The sequence below is a fragment of the Chiloscyllium plagiosum genome, unplaced genomic scaffold, assembly GCF_037043375.1.
Source record: "Chiloscyllium plagiosum isolate Xiang-an unplaced genomic scaffold, Cpla_swu_hap1 HiC_scaffold_48, whole genome shotgun sequence".
NCBI lineage: Eukaryota > Metazoa > Chordata > Chondrichthyes > Orectolobiformes > Hemiscylliidae > Chiloscyllium > Chiloscyllium plagiosum.
The window spans coordinates 13,723,639-13,742,434 of record NW_028270186.1 but is presented as its reverse complement, the minus strand read 5'-3'; the positions used below and the strand labels follow the sequence as shown (position 1 = coordinate 13,742,434).

At 38.6% G+C, this 18,796-nt stretch overlaps 1 protein-coding gene across 8 annotated transcripts in view; it reads right to left on the bottom strand.

Annotated features, from left to right (window-relative positions):
* Window positions 1–2,964: 2,964 nt before the first annotated feature.
* The window catches only part of LOC122543141 (electrogenic sodium bicarbonate cotransporter 4-like), a 76,711-nt gene continuing 60,879 nt past the window's right edge, over window positions 2,965–18,796 (bottom strand). For 6 of the 8 annotated variants that reach the window (XM_043681492.2, XM_043681497.2, XM_043681498.2 and 3 more), the window contains 6 exons: window positions 17,929–18,001; window positions 17,065–17,133; window positions 15,564–15,737; window positions 13,916–14,077; window positions 7,183–7,253; window positions 2,965–4,347 (listed from right to left, as the gene is read on the bottom strand). In XM_043681492.2, the coding sequence (XP_043537427.2) occupies window positions 4,182–4,347; window positions 7,183–7,253; window positions 13,916–14,077; window positions 15,564–15,737; window positions 17,065–17,133; window positions 17,929–18,001 (715 nt within the window). In that variant the 3' untranslated portion in view covers window positions 2,965–4,181. Of the gene's footprint in view, window positions 4,348–7,182; window positions 7,254–10,944; window positions 11,042–13,915; window positions 14,078–15,563; window positions 15,738–17,064; window positions 17,134–17,928; window positions 18,002–18,796 lie in introns of all 8 variants that reach the window. The other 2 variants (XM_043681495.2, XM_043681504.2) reach the window with 1 other exon arrangement.

Here is an 18,796-nt window from a genome sequence, read left to right as displayed (position 1 = left end):
TGTTCTTGTTTCTGTGACTGAAACAATAACCTAAGGCCACTGCTGGAAGAGAAAAGCATTAACCAGGCTTCATGTTTCCTACATTGGCCATTAACCAAGAATTGCATTGCAACAGCAATCAGCATATCATGGCAAGTATCAGTGTAAAGCCCATAGAGCAGGATCAGGACTAAGCGATTTCAATACTATCGACGAAAGCAAATATCCTATGCAGTTTAAAATTGCTGAGGCATAATATTATGCAATTATATCTATTGCTGTGTGGGTTATCAGAGACTGTGTTATCGTTTGAGAATAGTCTTACAAAATTTATTTTATTTTTATCTGTTTGTCTCCACTCCTGTTTCCATTCTTATCAAACTCTAGTCAGCGAATTATCTTCGATACACTTTCTTTCCATCATTGCATCATTTAACTTGTGTGTTTGTTTTCTCATGATCGCTCCTTGGACCTTTTTTCCTCATTTACATGCTGCGTCATGGTGATATTCCAAAATAGGTGCTTTCCAATAATGTAAGCTGAGGAACCCAAATAGTCTCATTTTTCATCACCTCTCTCCATGCACTCAATATTGGCCGAATGCTTGTTTCACTGCAGTACTGTCTGCTTTTTAATTTAGTAATTTGGCTTTGTCCATACCTGATTTTTAACTGTTCCATCATTGGCAGCTGTCGTAAGTTTTAGAATTTCTTTCCAAAAACACCTTTCTTTTGATTTACCTTGCCTTTTCAAAGATGTGCCTAAAAACCAACCTTTTGGTGCAAATAGTGTCTTCTGGAGCTCAGTGTTATATTGTGTTTTAGAAGGCTACAGTGGGATGTAGTATTAGTTATAAAAGACCCAGTGAAATAAAAATTTATTATTGTCAGCAGCAGAGACATGAACTGTCCGCTTCAACTTGAACACAGTCAGATCCCACCAATTCCCAATGAGACAAATGATTTTAATGTCGATTGCATTCATGTAGGTTCAGGGATGAATATTGGCTAAGGCACTGCGCTGTAGCTCCTCTGCTCTTGCTAAAATTGTCGTAAGGTTTTGTACATTGTTTCAAAAGGTTGATAGGATCATTGTATATAATCTTGTCCAAGTCTTCATCTGGTGCAAAGAATCAGTTGGGATAACTTGCATGTGTTTTCATTGTGAGGAAATTTGCTTTTCTGAACATTTAGGGCAAATAATCTGTAACGGTCATTGCTGAATGAATCTATCTGCAATTTCTACTGAAGAATTTTCACCAGTTAATTTTGTCCTACAGGAAGATTTTAACTGTGTTTACTCCTAGTTAAATGATTGAACCATATAGTGTATCATATATTAAAAAGCAAGGAAATTTGAGACCTGTCCATCGTCCAACGAGTTCAGGAATAGCTCTTTTTTTTTCTCTTTGCAGACGCTGTATTCTGAATAGATCTCTGATGTACTTTCTGACCAAGGAACATGCATGTGTCATTTATCAGTTTCGCCTCGCATTTATTTCTGCTGGCACCCTGGTTAAATTTATTCTACCAATTCTACTGCACAGGCCAAGTTGTTCAGGACACAGGGCAAGGCGACATGATAGCAGAGAGCTATTTACTTGCTGGCAAATGATAATACTTGTATTAGCTTAGCACCTGGTCACATTATTGTTTCTCAAAGAAAGGAATCTGTCTTGACTGTCCATGCTGCACTATGTGGTGTTGATAATGTCGCAAATAATCATGAGATTGTGTGTCATGTTGTTTGCTTATTTGATAATGTTGATGATGGCTAGAATTTGGCTAAGTTATCGAGCAAATTCAGAATAATGATGTGTCACCTTTTAATATCTGCCTCAAATGGACAGTGCTTCAAAACGAAGCAACATTCCTATGAGTTCTGTATTGAAATCGTACCAACTTTTGAACTCAAACCCACAACCTTACAATTTTTTTTTAAACAAAGTGTCATCTCAAACAAATTGCCTATTTAGTTATTACCATTTTTTAAAAAGTATCTGAACTAATGTTGGTCTCATAAAGATAGCACTAGCAAATCAGTCATACATAGATCACTGTTTGTGTAAAACTTCTGTTTAAGCAGTTGGTTTAATTTGTGCAACAACAGACTCACACCTAACTTAAAAATGTTGATATATGAAATTTAATAACAAGATTTAAAGGTGAACACTTGTGTTGGAGGGTTTATTGATCGTATCCATTATTTCCTGTACTTAATGCAACTGGCATTGTTAATTTCATGCAAAGATGAACCACTTCAGTCATGGGGTATCCTCACCCTTCCAGGTGCCAAGCCCAGCTATTGAATTAAAACTTTTACTCATTGCCCACCTATTAATGATTTTCCTAGTTTTGGGCCCGTAACCAAGCTATCCACTAAGGGCAGCAGATATGTATGAACACTACACTAACAAATTCCTCTTGCATTCTTCATGCCATTCACCATTCTAACTTGGAAATGAATCACCCTTCTTTGTCTGTGGAGAGATCAAAACCATACACCTCCGTTCCCTAGCAGTGCTGTGAGTGTACTTGCACACAATGGACTGCAGTGGTTCAAGAAAGCAGTGCCCCACCACTGCCTCAAGGACAGCTATGGATTAGACAATAAACATTGGCTATGCTAGCAAAGCCCCCCTCCCCTGAATGAATAAAAATGACTACAGAATGTAGCAGAATGGAAGTTGGAACTCCCACTTGCTATGTGTGTTTACCCAGGTTTTCCTTTTTAAAATTAGTCTGCACAGGAAGTAATAATGTGCAATAAGTTTCCGGAGTATTCAGTTCCACAATGTCGCCTTTTGGCAGAACGAGTACACGCCAAGGTGAATCTAGTTATGTCATTGATAAGTAGATCTGAACTGTTTTTTTATACTTCCACACAAACCTAATTTGCAGGTAATCCTCTGAATTTGCAATCCTAATTCGTGGCTGCCTCCAAATTCATACATTCTAATCTCAAATGAAAATGTTGGCAACATCTATTGACAGGTTGAATGGCCTCCGACAAATTTAAGCAACAGGTGATGAGGGTGCAGTTCAACTCCTTTTAACCATACACTTTGAAAGGATGGTGTTGAGTGTTTATTATTGACATGAAATACTTTGTTCTTTTCAATGCTGTTTTTCTGAATGAACTCCATGTTGTCTGATTTCAAACTGATTTTGTGTTTGCATTGAAGAAGCAAACATTGACACTATTAAGTTCAACTGATTTTTCTTTGTAACAAATTCAGAAAACAGTAAAACCTGAAGTATCTTCAGGCTTAATCAAACAAACAATATCATTTTTCTGGTCTTTTTCATGTGATATCTCGCTGCATGAAATGCTCTTATCAGTATGAAGATGGACTGCCAGACAAAGAGTCACAGCATTAATTTGTCATACATCATAATTTCTACCAATGATTTCAAATACATCAATTACAAAATAAATTAAAAATGGAGTAAGGAAATACATGGTTGACATTTGTAGAACAATCTTAACTTGCCATGAGAAATCATTAAGTTTTATCAGGAATTCCCACTTTTGTATCACTTAAATAGAAATAAACTATAGCAACATCAAATGGAAAATCTACAGCTGGGAACTTTTGAAAAGTTACAAGGTGGTTAAGAGCTACTTGACCTACACCAGCTGAGCTCCCTCCACTTCATACACTGTGCAATATAATTTAAAACAATTTGTTTGTAAAAGCTTCAGGATTCTCATCAGGATTGAAATCCTGTTCAAAATGGAGCAATACGTGCTCTGAACAGCATTGAACCTAAGGAGGAAAACTTACAGGTGGGAAGGTGGTAAATGATGCATTTACGTAAACAATTGGTCAATCTCAACAGAACATCAGAGTTAAATCTCAAAGGAGAACTGGCTTGAAAAATTAAATTACCTCAAAACAATTTCCTAATTCCTGGAATTTCTTGGTATACACTGCAGTCTTGTGTGACTGATGCTATCTGTTCCTAATCTTTATTAAGTATGTCAATATCCTTGAAAAACATATTTTAAACAACACTTCTAGGCAAAAGACAATGTAGATGCATAGAAGTCTTCACCTGCGGTAGATACTCCGGTATGGACAAAGTGCAGTTCTCACCAAGTTAACTTGCACAAATCGTGGCCCTCATCTGTTAGCTCATCAACAGTTCACGAGGTCCATGTGCCAACAAAGTGTTACTGGCAGGACCTGGCAGACCAAGTTACAGAGTAGTTTCACCGCTTGTGTCTCTCCGAGCTCTCTCAGTGTCTGTATCATCGTACTCGGATTCCATTTCTATCTTAACCTGTGGGACGGAACATATGGCATTCCGGGAGCAGCTGAAAGCAGGGGAAGATGGACAGGAAATCTTGAGGTGTAAAGTTATACTGTAGAGAGATTTAGAAAGAAGAAAACATTATTTTCTTCATTTACACACATTTTTTATAATGGCTGTCAATGCGAGACCTTATACAATTCTATTGGTAGATGCCTTTTCCAAATATGGTACAGTGTTGTGCAGAATGAAGAGTTCCAAAATTAATCCCTGGTTCGAGTTGGGTGACTGATGTCAGCCAGAGGAACAAAAGTGAAGTTGTGAGTCATCCATTATTCAGTGACAGCAAGGTCAGAAATCAGTCTGAGTTCTAATTCTTCATCTTGCAAACTTTGCTAAATAAAATGTGTATCAATATGACCAAGTTTGACTGCAATGGACCACTATGTTTGATAATGCTTCTTCAAAGAACTTTGACAATATGCCACACAAAAGGCTAATTTACAAGGTTGGCTCATACTCAATTAAGGATAATCTCAGCCTGGATGGATGGCTGGCTGATGGACAGAAGACAGAAAGTTGGGAAAATGTTTTATTTCTGGATGCTAAGATGTAACTAGTGGGGTGCCACAGAGTTTGGTCCTTGCACCCTATCTATTTACAATCTACATTAATGAACTTGGGCACAGGGTAGAAGGCTCTATAACTAAATTTGCAGGTGACACAAAAATAGGCATGATGCTAAATTGCAATGAGAAAATCAGAACCTTACAAATGGATATAGATAGGTTGGGCGAGTGGGCAAAAATGTAGCCGATGGAGTTTAATGTGGGTAAGTGTGAGGTCATGGATTTGGGTCAAAATGGGAAGACAACCTATTGATGGAGGGAGACTTGGGTTGCTCCAGTGCAGAGGGATTGAGGTGTACATGTTCATGAGGCCCAGAAAGCTAGCATGGAGGTACAGCAGATACTAAAGAAAGCGAATGGAACGTTGGCTTTTACAGCCAAGGGAATAGAATATAAAGTAAGTATTGTTGCAAATGTGTAAGGTATTGGTGAGATCGCACCTGGAATATTGTGCATAGTTTTGTTCTCCTTATTTGAGGAAAGATGTAGTGGCATTGGAGACAGAGGAGGTTCACTGGATTGATCCCAGAGATGAGGGGTTTGTCATGTCAGAGATTGAACAGTTTCGGCCTATGCTCTTTGGAATTTAGAAAAATGAGGAGAGATCAAATTGAGGTATTCAAGATGATAAAAGGTGTGGATAAATTGGACATGGAGCAGATGCTTCTTCTTGTGGGGCATTCCAGGACAAGATATCATAGTTTCTCCTCAACTCAGGTTTAAATTTGCTACCCCTTATTCTAAGACTATTTCTCCCAGAGGGTTGTGAATCTGTGGAATTTGCTAACACAAAGTGTGGTGGATGTTGGAACAGTGAGTAAATTTAAGAAGGAGTTAGTTTTTTAATTGGTAATAGGTTGAAGGGATATTGAGAGAAGGCAGGAAAATGGGGGTGAGGAGCATATCAGCCACGATTGAATGGCGGAGCAGATTTGATGGGCTGAATGGCCTAATTCTGCTCCTATGTCTTATGAACTTATGCACAGAGAACTTTCAGATGTTATTCTAATGTGCTATGATGTAAATGCAAATAAGTAACTTGCTGTTTGTTTGCACGTATTTGTTTAGCTTTACTAATGTTGCACATCATCCAGTTTTGATGAAGGGTCAAGAATCTGAGATGGTCATCTTGTCTTGCCGAACCTACTGAGTATTTCTAGCATGTAGCTGCTCCTATATACCTTGTCCCATTCTTTCATCACTGTAAATGTTTCCAAAAGGTTGTGCAGTAATTGATACAAATCAAAAGGACTGCAGATGCTGTAAATCAGAAACAGAAACAGAAACTGCTGGAAAAGCTCAGCAGTTCTGGCAGCATGTGTAGAGAGAAATTAGAGATAACGTGTGTGTGTGCTTCAAAATGTTCAAACATTTCTTGTTATTCGTCGTGTTATTAGTCTTCATACTGGGCAGCCTCAGTGGGTTTTTTTCCAAAGCCTTAAAATCAACCTAGGGCCCAAGACTGCATGCAGTACTCACAGTAAAGTCTTACTAAAGTTTAATCGAGGCTTATCATTATCTCAGCTTTTAACAACATAGGAAGAGAGGGAACTTCTTCAATCCCTCAAACCCAATCCTCCATTCAATTAAATTGTGGTCAATCCACCCCAATTAACTTGTGTTGCCCTCATTTTCCTTGCTATATAAGTAAGAAATATTTTATTCTCATATCTCATCTGAATAAACCCAGAATTTTATTATTGCACTCCTAAACAATGAATTACTTTTGAATATAATCACTGTTATTTGGCTAATTTGCAACATATGTAATATAGTATAAACAATTATATTGTCCGAATATAGAAGTTAGGATTAGGCATTAAATCCACACTAATCTGCTCTATCATTCAATGATATCATGGTTGTTTTGATCGTGGCTTCAACTCCACTTTCCAGCGTACTAACTTCAATTGATTCATGTACCAGGACACCCAGATCCCTCCGTAACTCCAGAGTTCTGCAATCTGGCTCCATTTCAAGAAACTGCTGTTTTTTTGTCCAAACTGGAAAAGTTTCCCATGTTATACTCCATCCTTTGCCCACTCACTTCTCTTTATATTCCTTGTAAGTTACTTATGTCTTGTTCCTACCTCACTTTGTGTTATTAGCAAATTTATCCTTTCACCAAGTCATCAATGTAAATAATAAATAATTGAGGCTCCTACATTTATCCACATGCAATTCTATTGTTTTTCTGTTCAGTTGTTGGGTCACACAGAGGAATACAATCAATACAGAAATCTAGTCTACATAAAACCGTGCACACGGATCTGACATTTTGGTGATGTTTTGTTTTAAATAAAAAGAGGACTGAGTACCTGCGGTCGAGTGAATCGGAGTTACAGGGTGACATTTCAGCTTGCACAACTCCAGCTAGAGGACCTTTCTCCTGAAAATCAATCACATTCACAGCATAAGTGAAGTAAAGATATGATACCATGTTGAACTTCACATTTTGATGTGATTCCATTGAGGTATCCAATATTAATTAACACTGTGGAGGAAAGTAAAATTCCCAAACTGGTTAAATCATCTGATTATCTTGCATTACAGAAAACTAATGATGTTCCATTCACTACAGTCCCAAATGGTAGCCACTTGACACACAGCCAGTTGACCAGGATATTCCATGCTGTGCAAACTGACTAAAGTTCTGGAGACGTGAATTTGTTGGTTTGAGGGAGAGGAGGTTTGTGACCTACGGGGACATCTCTGTTAACATCTTACTTGGATGTGAAAACCTAAGATGTTAGCAATGACTCTGGTGAATTTGAAAATTAATTTTAAGAAATGATTAATGTGTCAGAACAGAACTTAGAAAACGTCATAGAAAGAGGCCATTCAGTCAGGCCTCAAAGCAGGTATTAAACCTGGCAGAAAGCTGGCACACAAAAATAATTTCTGGTTATTTCCACTGTCAAGATATGGCTTCATCCAACTGTATTTGTATAATGATAATGAGGAAGGAAAGCTGCTAGCTTTACCTGCTTTGGGCCTATACGAGACTTTAGCACCAAGGATGCTAAGGATTGGGTGTCCCTTAACTGCACCCTGCCAATAACACTCCCCATCTTTTATGGAGACCTGAAGATGAGCAACCAACCTTGTCAGCTGTGCTCACGTGCCCGTAATGTAAAAATTAAAACCTGCACACGGCACAACCAGCAGAATTCGTGCATAAAGGAAGAGTTTAATTTTCAGGCCTATGGCCTTTCACCCGAATTGGAGTAAGCTTGAAATGTAACAGGATTTCAGTGAGTGCAGCGTTGGGGAAACAGCAGGGGAAAGACAAGCTCAAGAACAAAAGCCTCAGAGTTTTCAAAATTTACTCATACCTCTTTCAGTTTTAGCTTCATTGCTCACAATGTGGTGTCTGCTACATTTGGGTGCTCACTTTCAGTTGTTTGCCATTTTAATACTCTGTTCTGTTTGCATTTTGCTCTCGCTGTCCCAAACAGTCTAGACTTTTCCAATGAAATTCATGGGGACAGAACCTCATTGTTTAACTTGGCACTTTCCAACTTTCTAGAGTCAACATCGAGTTAAACAATCTCAGATGCTAACAATTGCTCCCGGATTTTGGACAGACAATTGTATTTCCAAATACAACTCCTCTAGATCTTTGCATCTTATGTTTCTTTACTCATTGCATTACCATCCTCTTTTGTTTTTCAACATTATCCCTTTAGTTGTTTAATCTTTCCTTTCTTCCATCTTATCGGCGACACTACATTTTGTTCTTCAATCCCCTCTGTACTTTCTCCACCTCCTACCTTCTGAAAGTCTGTTACATCTCCTAACATATCCAAGTTCTGAAGAAAGATCATCAACCTGAAATGTTTACTGCTCTTCTCTCCAAAAATGCTGCCTGACTTATTGAATATTTCCAGCATTCCACATTTATATTTTGATTTTTCCACTTGTGCAGTATTTTGCCTTTGTAAAGTGGAAGAAATTGGGTTAGAGTACTCTTGAGCTAGGTTAGCAGGTATCCAATATATTGTTTCATTCTTTCTTTCAGCTGAAGACAAACATAAAATAGGTGAGATTTTAAAAATGCTGAGTGTAATCTTATCGTAACTGCTTTGTTTATTTCATTATCTCTCCTGCTCACCTCCAGGCGTGTCATATAACTGGGCTTATCTCTTTGGCTGGAATCCTAATTTTAAAAAAGAGAAAGAAAATCCACAACTGTTGGAAATGCACAGCAATGTGTCTGCAAGAGTCATAATTTAGGTAAAACTGAGCTGGTAAAGGGTCCTTGTACACTGCAAGCCTCACTGTGAGATGCTGACTCAGCATCTTGAGTAGTCTCTGTGTTATTGCAAAGACACAATGTCCCATCACTGTAAATAATGATAACTCATTGGAACAAATCATGAATTTATCCACCCACGTGATTCTTCAAATTGAGAAACCTAAGTTTGATACAAATTGAAAGTATTAGAGAAAAAGATGAGGTTAATTGTCAAGTAATGTTGAGCTGCAATTGGAGAAACTAGTTGATAGTACCAGAAAGACTATTCAGACAGCTCAAGCTGCTAGGGAAATTGCAAGTAAACTGCAAGTCTTGGTTCTTTCAACAGAATTTAAGAAGAATAGTGCAGGAGACTGCAGAAATATCAGTTCAATAGTCTGGATGGAGGTGAGTTGATCAAAAGGCAATTCATGAAAGAGACCCCTTCTTAATAGCCATAGAATTTGAGCTTATTCTGCTACCTGTTTCCTGACTTGCTACAAAGCTCCCTTCCACAATCAGCTCTGCACTTGATGACTTACGCAAACATCTGCTAATACCTTACTTTTAAACTTCTCATTCAATTCATTAAAACTCTCCATGGTCCAGCCTTTTCCATTTGCTGTCATTTCCTCCAACCCCATAATGCAATGAGATGTCTGTGCTCCCCTACTTGTTTCTTCTTGAATGTTGTCATCAGTGAATAATGGCAATCATGCTTTCAGCTGGAAAGGACGCTCTGTAATGCCTTCTCTGTAATAGTCTCTCCTTCATCCTTTAAGACACACCTTTAAATCCATTTCTTTGATTAAGCTTTTGGTCCTCTGCCTTTTGTGGCTTGATAGTGTAATGTAATGATGTTTTATTATATTAAAAGATACAAGTTTTTGTTGCAGTGGATTCATCAATACAAGAACAAATTGCAATGTGAATGTATCTTGGTTTCAGACTGAGATAATAAGGTTATTCTTTTTGAATCCTACAGTAACCCTGAAGGACCCGAAATGGAGAACTGTGTACAAGCTGACACAAGGGGTATGAGCTTTATGCGTATCCATGTGTTTGTCATAGATTTCAAAAGCATGTCTGGAAAATTTGTTGAAGTAACTTTTTGATTGCAAGTATTTTCCAATCATGATAGAAACCTGAGACTACAAAAACTAATATTCCTATCTGCATTCCTTGTTCGCTATTCACTAATGTTGTGCAAGTCACAGCTCACTCAGTACTTCTTAAAAAAAAGTACTATTCTCAACCAGATAAAACCATCATATTGTGTTCTGACAAAGTGTTTTTTCATCATCACGTGAGATAAACTGTTATATTTAAGAAATGCACAAATGAAGCCATTAACTTCTTGTTCACTTGAACTATTCTTTGCAGTGAATGCTTTTTGACATTGAAAGGTAACTGTAAAATAATACCCAATGGAAAGAGATGAGATTTTCCATGCTGTTTGCCAAGCTTACAAAAGCAATATCCCAGCAGGATGATGAAGCCTTGGTGGCACTTAGCTATCACAATTAGTTTTAGTAGCTCAGAGCTCCACAGGCAAAGCTGGTCACCTTGGCAAACGGTTCTTGGAACAACAGTGAACAAAAGGGAAGTTGGATAAATTAACAAGGTAAAGAAATTGCTCAAATCAGGTAAAATCATCAATAATAAATTGAGTGCACGGCAATATTCAAAAGCTAAAGTGGAGTATCAATGATTAAGCTGTTGAATGATTTGAATGAGATGGAACTGGTTATTAGCTTTCAAGCAGAAAAGAGACTAGTTGATTAGTTGAGTACTCAGTTCAGAAAGTTAATAACAAGCGGTTGCGGTTGACAACGTTACTCACTAGCAGGGCCCTGCGAGCCATTTTTCTGTGGTTCAATTTGATCCATGGGAATCTTTACTGGCATTGAGGGATTGCGAGTCTTGGGCTGGAAGGAAACCTAGAATTTTAGGCAGAAGTTTAATAGATGCAGCATTGTTATTCTTGAATCTGGCAACAAAGTAATATGTTTTTTAAATAGTTGGAAGTCCTAACAATTAGATGGTTTGTTCTCAGCCAAGCTACTGTGCCACTGAATGGCAGTCTTGTACTTGTTACTTTTCACATGGCAAGCCAATACCTTGTGGTATGAGCTGTCCAGAATGGTTCTCCAAGCAAGATCAGAATTGAATCTCATTTCAGCTTTGATTCATCACCAAACCTTCAGCTTTGCTTTTCTGTACTGTCATTTGGTCCTTCTTCATCCTGAATCTTATGTTTGAAAATACAAGTTTTCATCCAACTTCCCCTTCTATATTTTGCAAGAATAAGTTTTACATTTCAATGCAATCGGCGAGCTTTCCTCACACAGGTTAGCTCGGTCCCAAGCTTTGTGGTAAAAGGGTTGCATGAATTAGTCTTTGTCTTTGATAAGCAAACAGTGAAAATTGTCAAAGTCTGGCTTATCATTATCCTGTGATTGTAATAAGGAACTCAAATGTGTGCATATCTTCTTAAGACAAGATGATACTAGGCATAATGCACACCTGCTCAACCAAAGCACTAAGATTGAATGATCGAAACTGATCACTGGGTCAGGTCATGGATATAGTCATTATGTATAGACCTCCTTCAATGTCGGTGCAAACCACCTCCCTTAAAATCTATCACTTGGAACAAAGTTTTGATCAGCTGGTCTCGTATCTCCTTCAACTCAGTATCAATATATGTCCAGTAATGTTCCTCTGAGTGTCTTGAGACAACTTACTTTCTGGAAGGTGCCATTAAAATGCTGCTTGTTGCTCTGACAAGAAAAGATATACTTTACAGCCTCTTTCAAGGTCTTCAGTTTGAATCAATGGACAGAGTAATTTTATGAATGAATTATTGCTTGCTATTTGCTTTTGCTGTAGTATGCGTCTGTGACCAGTAGAGTCCACTGTAATACAGGTGATGTTGGATTGAACTTCATATCGAGATACTCCTCTTGCGGCTGAATCCGTTCATGTTAGCTCACTGACAAACTAATGGACTCCACAGAATAATTGCAGATGGAAATTTAATTGATTGTATCCTGAATGTGCAGCATGACGATACATCCTGACATTAAACTTGACAGTGGATCATTCATATCAATGTTACCATGCTCCATTTCTTTAATAGGCAGGATCTGAGACTTGGTGCTACGTCCTCAGTTGCTTTGTCATTGTCTGGATCATTTTCACAGCAAACTTCACAGTTTTGAAGTATACGGTGTCATTGGCTAATCCACCTTTTTGACATTTCCTTTGTCAAGGTTTCCACTGACCCTTGTCCAAGGTGTTTCCTCTATCCAAAGTCACTGGATCTACTACTTATTTTACCAACACTCACTGTTGACCAGTCATTGGTAACATGTACAACTATTGTTATGGAAACAGGTATTGACAGCTGACTCAACAAGAGGGCATACCCCACTTAGAGCATGAATGCTCATATTAGATCGCATTAGAAGTAAAATCTACTACTGTGATTCCATTAAAGTAGCTAAGTTGAGTTTCCAAAATTGCAAGTAAAGGAAATGTGGATATACCATTTTGATCATATACAAGGTCCCAAGCTTTATTCTGTTCTGTGATGAAGTAACTACTGGAGTAATTGGGTTCCTTTTGGCTAAGTAACATTTGTTATTCTTCAGTCAGTTTTGCTGAAAACCCTGGGCTTTGGATAGGAAGGGCATTGGGTTTGGCTGGAATTGACTTGACTAGCTTCCCACACAAACAACAGTTACTTTGGATAATGCCAGGGGCCAATGGACCAAATGTTGCATGAGTGTTTGGAATGAACAAATTGCGGATTTCTATATCCTATGCACGGCACAGTCAGTTATGCAGCATGGGTTAATTCAGCCACGTTCCCCACAATCTGCTAAATTGTTTTCCCTCTGACTTTATCAGTGTAATCAATGTTCATTACCTGAGCTTTTCTTCAATTTTAAAGAAATGTAAATGAGTTCCTTGGTGGTTTAACCAATTTATGGTATGTTTTGACACTATAGAATGAATCCACAAGACAATGCTCCCTCAAAATTTCCCTCCCTAATGGAAATAAACAGCTCACTCAACCATCCCAATGTTTTTATGCATTGATTGTGCTGCCAATATTTAACACCAGGGGTTGGTTAAGGCTCCAGTGCAGGTAGTGAGCACTGACATGGTGGGGGGAATAGTAAAAATCTTCCAATTTAGGATCCTTGGTCTATTTTGAAACTTGGTCATCCTTATTGTACAGGATGTGTTGGTTGGATTCTTGGCAAGATTTTGAAGTCACCCATCTCTTGAATATAAAAAAAATGTTTGTGTGTTGTGTGTGTATATGACAGGTCTCTTATTTCCAAGGGAAAGACCATAAATCACCTTCTCGGATTAGCATCAATCTTTAATCAGTGTTCATGTGCTGGTTGATGATGCTGGGGTTTGCCACAGGATAAGGTATTTCAGTGAGAGCTTACTTGCATGAGTTGGGAATTTGAACCGAGGACATTTTGTGGCTTTATGGGTCCCATTAGTCGAGCTCAATTTAGTGTGAACATTAATTGACTGCAGAGAACTGCAATCTGACCAGCCTGCACAACATTTGAAACTCTGTTCTGATATTTCTGATGCTCTTACTCATTCCAATGAATGAATGATCATGTTATTGGTAGTATGGGAACTGTGTGACTTCCTGATGAAGTTTCTAGTTGCTTGTTTCTAATTCTTCATCAGTTCATCTAAATGGTTGAAAATGACATGAAAAGTAGAGGGTAACATAAATGGCACAATGGTGTGTATTTTATTACAACTACATTACTCACCTCATTGATACTGTCCCTATCTTGGTCTTTGGTTTTCAACTTTTTTTTCTTCTTGTCTTCTTCCTTTTTGTCTTTTTCAGGTAAAATATCATCTAACCAAGCAAGGTCATGTTGGGAAAAAACCAGGTCCAGGAACTTTCTCACTAGGATGAGTGCAAGGATCTTATATGTTGATGAAAATAAGCACATGACATGGTAGGTCAGCATTTATGAAAAATTGTTGTAAACCACTGAAGTAAGTTGACACAGAATGCAATTTCTGCACTATCACAGTATTTACAAGTTTTGAGAAGATTTATAGCTCAGGTTCAGGTTGTGGATGTAGGTTTGCTCGCTGAGCTAAGAGGTTCATTTCCAGATGTTTTGTCACCCTACTAGGTAACATCTTCAGTGAGCCTCAGGTGAAGCAGTGTACATGATTCCTGCTTTCTATTTATATGTTTGGGTTTCTTTGGGTTAGTGATGTTATTTCCTGTGGTGATGTCATTTCCTGTTCTTTTTCTCAGGGGGTGGTAGATGGGGTCGAACTCGATATGTTTGTTAATAGAGATCCTTACATACAGATTAGGAAGGACACCACTTCGACTGGGACAACGCATCCATCTTAGGACAAGCCAAACAGAGACATGCATGAGAATTCCCAGAAGCATGGCATTCCAACCAGAATTCTATCAACAAACACATTGAGTTAGACCCCATATAAATAGAAAGCAGGAATCATGTATACTACTTCGCCTGAGGCCCACTGAAGTTGTTACCTAGTAGGGTGGCAAAACGTCTGGAAATGAACCCTCCAACTCAGCAAGCAAACCCACATCCATCATTTACAAAGAATCATCTTTACCAGGCAGAAAGTCAGTCATTTTTCCCATTTTAGTGTTAAGTTTAAATTTCTAAGAGCAAGCGCACAATGGTGAGGTTAGACATAAAAAGGTAACAAGAGAAAAGTTGACGATAGCCCACGTAATAATAGTGGCCACTTTGCTGGATGGCCACTGATAAGCTGCAAATTCTGATGACACTGGCTAGGTTCAAATAAATGTCTCAGGACCTCACAATTTAAAGTTGCAGTCCAATCGTAGCTGATTGCATTTCAAATAAGGTGTAACATCAAGATCAGAATCAAACACTAAATTTGATGTGACTGGAGCTTTTCAACAATTGATGGATGACAACGCCCTAACTATTTTTAGAACCCACTGGGGAGATACAATTTGGATGTTTGTAGGCACATCTGCGTGAATTAAGTTGGCTTTTTCATATATGATTCTAATTTCAAGACTCATCCTTAAGCTTAAATCCCTCCATGGCCTTGCTCCTCCAGCCCTGTTCATCCAGTTCTGGATTTTTGCATATTCCCAAGGTCTTTTGCCAAACTGTGCGCTTTCAATTCTCTAGACCCCAGATATTGGAATTACCATCCAAAACCACTCCATCTCTTTATCTCCCATTCCTTCTAAGGCACATCTCAAAACCTACTTAGTTGATTAATCCTTTGGTTAGGGGCTTAATACCTTCAGCTGAGTGTTAATTGGAGTTTGTTTAATACTTCATTAATGATGCTTTGTAAATATAAGTTGCTCTTGTCTATTTGAAACTTGCCTGTGACACTGCAGCAAAATTTTGTACAATAATGATGATCTCTTACCATGACAGGAAAAATGATTGCTGCCACAGTGGACTTCAAGACCCAGAGAACAGCCAAACAGATAACTTGCACCATTGTGAATAAGTGGACTCGGCGAAGGGGCACGTGGCGAAGATAGGTGTAATCTGGCTGGTGTTTGGAGGGCATCAGAAATAATTTGCATCGATCCCAAAACTGGAGAAGAAAAGTTTTGATGAAGACACAAAGATTGAAGTCACAATAAAGGGTAATCCACTTCACACTGTTCATTTAAAGAGTATTTTGTTTGATTGGCTCAGTCATATTCTTTCCTCTTCTGAACATTTAGTCTCATCACCAATAATGTCAAACATCCCTCTGTGCACATTATAGTGAAAGGTGCCAGCAAGAAAAGAGGCGAAGCCAGAAGTTAGGTAACTGCTGAGTAAGTCAGTATCAGCATTAGCAGTGCAAATTACATTCCAAGCAAACTACAAGTCTAATGTTCGGCCTGAGCAGGTTAAAGACATGATCATCAGTGTACAGATCTGACCTAACGTGATGACTTATCCAAATGGAATTCTAATTTTGGATTAGTTCTTGTTTCAATTTTGAAAGATCTATTAACTGGTACATGTAATGCTGTTGTGCAGAAATATGACAGAAAGTTAAAGCCTTAATTTGAGAGCTTTTGGAAGGGGAGACACACTGTCATTGGGATTCAGAGTCACCTAAAATCTAACTGAAGAAGAGACTTGAAAAATGAGAGAAAGTGAGACAGAGAAATTCAAGATTTGTGTAAAGATTTGTAGCTCAGGTGCCAGTTGCTGTAGTTTTGGGTATGTCCGCTGAGCTGGGAAGTTGGTTTGCCAACGTTTCGTCCCCTGTCTAGGTGACATCCTCAGTACTGTGGAGCCTCTCGTGAAGCGTTGGCATTTACTTGTTTTTGTTTTCGCTGCTTTCTGGTTGTTCACTGCAGTGGTCCGTATATTGGGTCTAGGTCAATGTGTTTATTAATGGAGTCTGTGGATGAGTGTCAGGCTTCTGGGAATTCTCTGGCTGTCCTCTGTTTGGCTTGTTCTATTATTGTTCTGTTATCCCAGTCAAATTTGTTGACCACTGCAACAAGCAACCAGAACTGGCAATCAGAAGCAGCGATATTGAAACCAAATAAATGCCAACCAATACAGTACAGCAGCCCTTCACAGGAAGCTCCACAGTGCTGCGGATGTCACCTGGAAAGGAGATAAAACGTCTGCAAACCAAATTCCCGGCTAGGTGAACATACCCACAACAACTGCAGAGCAAGTGTCGTGTGAAAGAACCCTCACATTTTGCAAAAGAGAATGACAGAACTGACAGAAGCACAGCATAACAGAAAAATTACCTGTTCATAAGTGGCACCAGGGGACATTAATTGATAACTGAAAACTTCTCAGCCTGTTTACCCTAAGCTATTTTTCCAGTTGATGGTTTAATGCTTTTGGTGATTGTTCAAAGGCAATGAAAGAGAAGATATATGCTCATCTAAAGTCAGACCTACCTGAATGCCATTTAAAGAGGAGACACCCATATAAAGGAATACTCCATATAGCACTGCCATTGGAATGTACTGAGAATAAGCAAAATAGGTTATTAATATCAGGTAGAAGTACATGTTTCTGCATAAATAGTTTAAGGCTGTCTAAAGTGGTTACAATAAGAGATCATGCAATTAAATCCTTCACATTCCCATTCCCAATTTGTGGCTAATGGTCAAGAGTGTGGTGCTGGAAAAGCACAGGAGGTCAGGCAGCATCCGAGGAGCAGGAGAATCGATGTTTCAGGCATAAGTCCTTCATCAAAAATCCAATTTGTGGCTCCAAATCTCAGCTGGTATAACGTACTACTGCACTAACAAGTACTCTGCATGTCTGGTAACAAGCTAAGTTTGCATAAATAAGGCGTCTTTCATAAATTCAAGATGACCTAAAGCAGTTTTCCAGCCAAGAAACTATATTTGAAATGCAGTCACTGTCAATGTAGGAGCCAATTTGCAGACAGCAATGCGTTACGGAAAATAAAATCAAAAAGTGTGGTGCTGGAAAAGTACAGCCAGTCAGACAGCATCCAAGGAGCAGGAGAGTCAACGTATCGAGCATAAGCTCTTCATCACACTTTTTGACTCTGATCTCCAACATCTGCAGTCCTTACTTTCTCCCCATCAAACAGAATAAGAGCAGTAAAGTTGGTGTAGGGCTAAATATTGGCCAGAGGAAACTCGGGGAACTCTCAATTCTTCATTGATAAGTGCCATGGAATTAGTTGAGGCCTCCTGAGATATAACTGATGTTATATTAATAAAGTTTATTAAGTGTGCTTCAATAGAAGGTCTCAGCATTGTTACTTATCAGACTGTAAAGCTTACCTTCAGAATTGGAGCCAAAAATACAGATATTCCTGTAAGGACGAACACAACAACACCAGTAAGCCTTTGCTCCCTGGAAAAGGAAAATAAGTGTTTAAGTGTTAAATACACAATAAATCTGGAAAGATTGCCATGCATATGTATTTTATATTAAAAGGCAATCTTCTACTTAACTGTTTTCCTCCCCATCTCGCTTTCTCAAGGCATTCACTTCTTATGTGTGCACAGTTCCACAGTAGCAGATTGTCTTCTTCAATTTTGTACAAATAACCATTATTTCTGAGACTGTGGACTGAGTGTTTGATTGAGGGAAATGGTGTTACAACAGAGTACAATTTTGTCCACAAATGGGATCATTGCATAGATATCAGAATGTACAGCTCTCCCTTCCCCCAACCAAACTGCCTCACAACGGTGAGACTTAACTGTCAAGCCCTACTGCTGCTTTGACTCGCATCAGCCAACTCTGCATTGGAGATGGGACTTGCCACCTCTGCAATTAAAGTCAACTCCCGACAGTTCAACACAGGAATCAGTTCATGTAAATGAATCAAGTGTAAAATTATAAAATCATAAAATGTTACAGAAGAGAAGACATTCCTTCGCCTGAACCCAGCTTTCTGGAACAGCTAACCATTTTATCCCTATCCCTGGACACAGTGCACTTCAGATGGCCTCAATGTCCAAGAGAATAACAGTGAATCATGAATATCATCCTGCAGTTTCCCAGAAAATAAAGGCCAGAAAACTCTTGGTTGGCTGGTGCACTGGACAATCTTTTCTGGATTTTACCTGATCACACCCTGCTGGAATGAATGGAGACAAATGAAATAATTTGCATGAGTGGTGTAGTCAGAGCTGAAGGTTA